This window comes from Hippopotamus amphibius, chromosome 17 (assembly GCF_030028045.1).
Source record: "Hippopotamus amphibius kiboko isolate mHipAmp2 chromosome 17, mHipAmp2.hap2, whole genome shotgun sequence".
In the NCBI taxonomy this organism is placed as follows: domain Eukaryota; kingdom Metazoa; phylum Chordata; class Mammalia; order Artiodactyla; family Hippopotamidae; genus Hippopotamus; species Hippopotamus amphibius.
Window position 1 is genome coordinate 56,848,313 of NC_080202.1, and position 6,000 is coordinate 56,854,312.

The window sequence follows — 6,000 nt, forward strand, 5'->3', positions numbered from 1 at the left end:
AAAAAAAAAATTTGACAGGTAAAAAAATACAAACATTCAAAAAAACCCCAAGGACTCTATATCTGTATTCAACAATGGAATCACTGCAATAGATAAGGTCATATTCAGATTGGAACAAATTCTGGAAATTCATGCTACCAAGGAGAATGAAGAGAATGCTGGGCAGCTCAAAATTTTACAGTAAATATTGAAATCAAAATTAAAATGTTCATGTCTCCTAACCCCCAAGGACAACAAATGGGTTCACCTTAAATAAATAAATAAATTCAAAGCCAACAAGTGTACTGGCGATACCATCGGTGTCCTCACGCTCCCTGCTCCTCAGACCTGGATGACAAGGGAATGAAGCTTTACAAATCATCAAGGTTTTTGAATGCCCATAAATCTACCAAGAAAGACAACTGAAGTCTATCTCTGATTTTTTGGAGATAAAAACAAACACACACAAACAGGTAACAGAAAATAAAGAGATGGGAACACTTCCAACCACCCACTCAGGCCTGGGCTTTTCATCTGCTGCTGCTGATTTACTAAGCCACTTCAAGAGCCCAGACTGATTACTCTGTACTTACCCCGCAAGGAATGGAAAGACAGATGTTAAACAAATGAGCATCAAGAGGACAAAGACTCTAACATTTACACAGCTGTTGACTCGTTTCATCTCTCAATTCCAAATTGATTAGAAAGCTTTTCTAATACAGATTCCATTGCATACTCAATGACAATACAACACAGGTTGCTGAAATCAAGATTTACATTACTCAAAATGCTACTGGTATTTTACTGAAAAAACGTGATCTGAGCAACCAGAGCTTATAAATAAGTTCCAATAATGTGAGGTTTGCAGATTTCCAAATCAAGGCCATACTGTTGCTTGACCACACCATTCATCTGATCACTGAATTGAGATAAGACCATCTCACCAAAACCAAGGGCAAGATTGCAAAAAGAACTCCAGTAAGAAAGCAATGCAAATGGCCATATTAGAAAAGTTATAGTTAACATGACTCAGACTGAAGTCAAGAAAAAGTTTCACGTAATTTGAACCAATAACAGAGATTCTCACAAAGAAACCAATACAATTCCTAAAATCGATGTTCCCTAATCCCAGAAGAGTTTCCCAATGGGTCTTACTTCCGTGAATGACAAACAAGAGCTCCTCCTGTTTACTTTTAGTTTTCTACTGCAACGCATGCTTCTTGCTCTTGGGTCACCAAGCAGCATTACCGTGCGCCCCTTAAGGGCTGTTCAACCCCTAGGTTCCAAATCTGCAGCAAGACTGAGGTGCACTTGGGGATCCTTCTAAACTTGCACACAACTTGGGAGTCCAGGGGGATGTGAGGCACTCAAAGAGCATCAGGGAAAATGGAAACCAACACTGTGCTGAAAGGAGGCCCTGCCTCTTTTTCCCTTTCTTTCTCCCAAAGCATCTAGCACTGCGTAGTTGCCTGAAGTGCCTTGAAAGGACCTATTATAAAAAGAAGAGACGGACCTACATTTAAACACAGGCAAGTTCCTAGTAAGAGGCTTTCCATCTTAGTGGACTCTCATAGCGTCAGCATTTGGGGCTGCCTCTGATGCCACGTTTGGGTTGGGGCTGAGGACATATTGGGACCCCATCACCCTCAGGATCCCTGACTCGGCTGGGTCAACTGTTTAAGCGAATTCAAGAAAGACTGGCCTCCGTGGACGACACACAGTCTCACGAACACAAAAGGCCTCCTATGCATTGTACGTGGGTCGCCTGACAGGACTTCACGCTAACCGTCATTCATAAGCGGGTCTAAGGCTGGCCCCTCAGGAACTCATCCTGGTCGCGTCTTGGACTTCTTATCGCCCCCAAAATGCCTGGAACTGTGGTTTTACGGTCTGGGGAACGGTTAGGCCTCGAAGGCCCAGCCTAAGATGGGTGCACTCCGCATCCCAAGCTCCCGCCTTCCCCACTCGGCGGCGGGGACCGGCCTTCCCGCCCCTCGGCGGACCAAAGGTTGGTGGCAGTTGGGACCGGCCCCAGCAGGTTGGAACCGGTCTGGGCCGGGCCGGAGGAGGAAGGGGGGAGGGAGAGGCCGCCCCGCGCTCTCCCTGCGCGCGTGACTCACGCTGGCCGCTGACGTCAGGCGTGCGCGCGCGGCGGGGGGGGGGGGGCTCTACGTACGTGTAGTGCTGCGGTTTCTCGGGCTGTGCCTGCAGCACCTGAGCGGTAGCGGCCGGGGGCGCCGAGGAAGCTGCGGAGCCGCCGGGCCCGGGGCCCTTCGACATGGTCCTGTCTTCCTGCCTCTTCGCCGCTCCCCTTTTATTATTCAGTCTGCGCGGTCCGCGCCGAGGCCCCAGTGCGCCTGCGCCGCGCCACGAGAACGTGAAGACCCCCCGCACGGCAGCAAGGGTTGCTGGGAGTTGTGGTCCCAGGTTCGGCTGGACTTTTACCGTCAGGAGAGGGTTGCTGCCGAAGGAACGGACCACAATACCCAGGGATCCTTGCAGACGGTGTCCCGGATGCTGAGGGCCCGCGACGGTTTCTGGGGATTGCAGTCCGGCTGCGTTTCTTCTTAACAGCGCGTTTCGAGGTTCGTAGGGGAACCTTTCCCTGAAATTGCAGCCTCTGGAGTAGAAGAGGCCCAGAACTACGGAGGGCCTAACGACTGCTGTGAAGCAATTCCAAGTGTAATTTCACTGCCAACAGTGTAATAATTACCTCGCCTCCATACTTAGCACAGCCTGGGCTCGGTTCTGATGCCGGCCCCGAGCAGTGGGCCTTTGAGCTGCAGGCACTCGGCGTCTGCCAACATCTTCGTTCCTGCAGCGAGACCAAACTGAGAGGCGTGAAGGAAAGTCAGCCTGCTGGAAGTCAGCTTGAGAAAGCTTTGCTAACGAAGACCTACACAACACAGTAGTCCGTTCCCGCGCCTTTGCTGAGGCGCTCCATAAACCTTTACCAGCCCTGAGACCTGGAACTCCACGGCTTGGGTCCCTTCTCAACTCGACACCTGGCCTGACCAACTTGTTTCCAGTACCTTAAGGGCCAAGGACGAATTTAATCTCCGTCTAGCATAGTCTCAGGTACACTGGCAAATTTCAGAGCCGTCGAGAAGCATCACAGTGTCCAGAGGAATGGCCTGGGTTTGAGTAGGGAGTGCGGCTTATAATCCACTCCAGTTTTCTGCTCTGGACGCCAGCCTCTCTCTACTGGGGAAAATGTCTACTCCCCACTTCCCGCCTGTTGGGTGAAGTTCTTCATAGATATTTTAAGACTCGTCGTTTAACTTTGTTTTCCATATTGAATCTATTTAAAACTATTGTTTTACAGACTAGTTTACATTTTATTAGATAACGTTAACTAATGATGATCTCATTGAAGAAACTCATTCCGAATAGGCTTACGGGTGAAGCAGGGTGGGGTGAATGGAAAATTGTTAATGTTTAAGGCTGATACGTATCTATTTTATTTTGTTCCGAGTAACTTCACATCAGAAGCCAAATTGTCAGCCTACAAAGTTGAGAAACTGGTATTTCTTCAACAGGCCAAATCAATTGTTTAACCACTAGGGGCGTGTGAAGATGAAAAATTTCAAAAGGGCAAAAGAGTTGTGGTGTATTGTTTTACTCCTATTATTAAATCCAATAATTGGCATATATGTTATCGCCAAAATACCCAAGTGTGATTTGGATGAAGAAATACAGTTCAGAGTGCTAGATTTTACATGAGTGTATACCATGAGCTTCAGAATAAGTGTGTACTGGTAGAATTGGGAGATGATATCATCCAAACTGCTTAATTTACAGAAGAGGAAACCGAAACTCAGAGAGGTTAAATAACTTGTGCGAAGTTACTCAGCAAGTCCGTGACAGAACAGGAACTAGGACAGTAGCCTACATGCTGCATCACATTGTGCATTGTTTTGGCTGTATTATCATTTTCAGTTGTTCCCCATTTCCTGTTTTGCTTTGCCTCCCTTACATCCACTTAGGAAAAAGAAAAACATAGCGATGAGACTGCCAAGCAAGAGGGACAAACTATTTCCACTAATCATCCTTAAATGGATGCATGTAAATTCATACCTAGTTTCTCCTGGAGCAGTTTTAGTTCCTCTCTAATAATTAGAACTGGGGGTGGGGATTGGGGGTGGAGGGCGGGTAGCTGACTATTTCTCTTTTAGAAGACACGGGACAGACAACGTTCTGGATCTCCTAGAATAGCCTTGGAACACACAAAATGGGTGTTAATTGAGGAGCCCATTCCTTCTCCAGGCCATCTGAACAGTCAAAAAAAGATGACAGGGTATTTTTCTGCTTGCATCCCAGGACATTTGACAGCTTCTTATGTGGGATGTAACCAGTGCCCTGTTTCTCAGCGTTACACAGGTTCTGAGAACAGAGAGAGAACCTTCGTCTTGATTTGTCTTCTCAGCCTGGCGTGAATGAAACAGCTTAATTTTTCCCCTACCCTAAACTTTGAGCAGAAGGCAGAAACTAAAGTTGATTGAATTACCACATAAAAGTTTAGATATATGATAATTAAATACATATTGTGTTTGTTATGATTGAGAGGGCTGAAATGGGAATTTGGAACTAGCGGTTGGGTCGAAGGTGTTTTTGCCATAGCTGCTTTTTCAAACTGCGTTTTTTCTCTCACTACTGATGGTAAGAAGGAGAACTTTGGGGTCAGGAGTAAATTTTTGAGGTATTTGTATTTATGTATAATAATTCTCTGAATTGAAATCTGTATGTACCTGGTTTTGTTGCTTTTTTAATAACTTAAAATATTGAGTGAGGGCCTTGCCTGGCGGTCCAGCGTTTAGTACTCTGCTCTACCACTGCAGGGGGCGTGGGTTCGATTCCTGATCAGGGACCTAAGATCCCACATGCTGTTGAGTGTGGCCAATAAATAAATAATAAAAATAAAATATTCTATGAACCCAGAGTAGGAACTGAGAAGTAGAATGCCCGAGGGTCTGTTTCAGTTTTCTGAGCTTTGTTTGGCTGGTCTTAATCTTAAGCCTGCTTTGATATTTTATGTAACTGAGTCATCTGAGGGACTAAATATTAAAATTCACTCAAGACATTCAGGCAGAGGTAGGGATTACCATTTTTAAACATTTATCATGTTTCTTCAGAAGTAATACATTCCAGTATATACCATTAAACACAAGGGAACGTATTTAATGTCTTTTGTTTAGTCTTTATAGACATGCAAATACTGTTTTAGAACCATTCCCATACTGGCTGTGGTCATTTCGTTCTATTGAATTACGTAATTTTAAAAATATGTTTAGTAGGTTACTTCTTGTTTAACTCTAAGCATGTTGAAATCACAAAGTATTTTGTGATGGTCTAAGAATATACGAAACAGTACTATAAATTTATTGACATTTGTTTTTTTTTTGTATCTGTTACTCCTCCCCACCCCCCCAAAGAACGTCACTTTGATTAAAATGTATATGCCTGATATATAAAATACTTGGTAAGATAACATGATTTATCGAATTCTAATTCTCATTTACACTAGATATCAAAATATTAATGAAAAGTAAATAATCACAGGGAATACATTTTATTTTGCATTGGAAAATATTTACAAAATTTTTGTTAAAGTAACCTCTTCTCTGCGTTGTATTAGCTTAACGCAAATAAGGTTAGGCTCCTTCCCATCCCGACTCTCAAGTCCTGATAGGGACCAGTGCAAGTCATTTGCATTGACTTCCCATTGTGGAGCTTTGGAACCAAGGGAAGGATCCAAACATAGCTCCATTTTATCCAATCAGAAGAGCCGTTTAGTGCTAAACTCTGATTCGTCCATTCCTCTTTGCATTCATCCAATCATTAGGCCACTTTAACAGCCAATCAGTGGTCTAGGTAGCCGCCAATCAGGGAACGGGGCCGAAGCACGGCCTTTGTGTCGGGGGATGTCAGCGCGTCGGCAAAAGCGTCAGCCAATAGAAAAAGTCGTTGGTGTATGCAAATTAAGGGCCTATGACGCAGAGACGCAGCGTGAAGCGTGGGTAT

At 44.8% G+C, this 6,000-nt stretch overlaps 1 protein-coding gene across 4 annotated transcripts in view; it reads right to left on the reverse strand.

The window, feature by feature from the left end:
• The window catches only part of UNK (unk zinc finger), a 33,496-nt gene extending 30,842 nt beyond the window's left edge, over positions 1-2,654 (reverse strand). For 2 of the 4 annotated variants that reach the window (XM_057715965.1, XM_057715963.1), the window contains exon 1: positions 1,766-1,912. Coding sequence is in view for 1 of the 4 variants with exons in the window: in XM_057715966.1 (XP_057571949.1) it covers positions 2,156-2,259 (104 nt within the window). In the remaining 3 variants the exon portion in view is untranslated. Of the gene's footprint in view, positions 1-1,765; positions 1,913-2,155 lie in introns of those variants that run through there. The other 2 variants (XM_057715966.1, XM_057715962.1) reach the window with 2 other exon arrangements.
• Between the last annotated feature and the right edge of the window lie 3,346 nt (positions 2,655-6,000).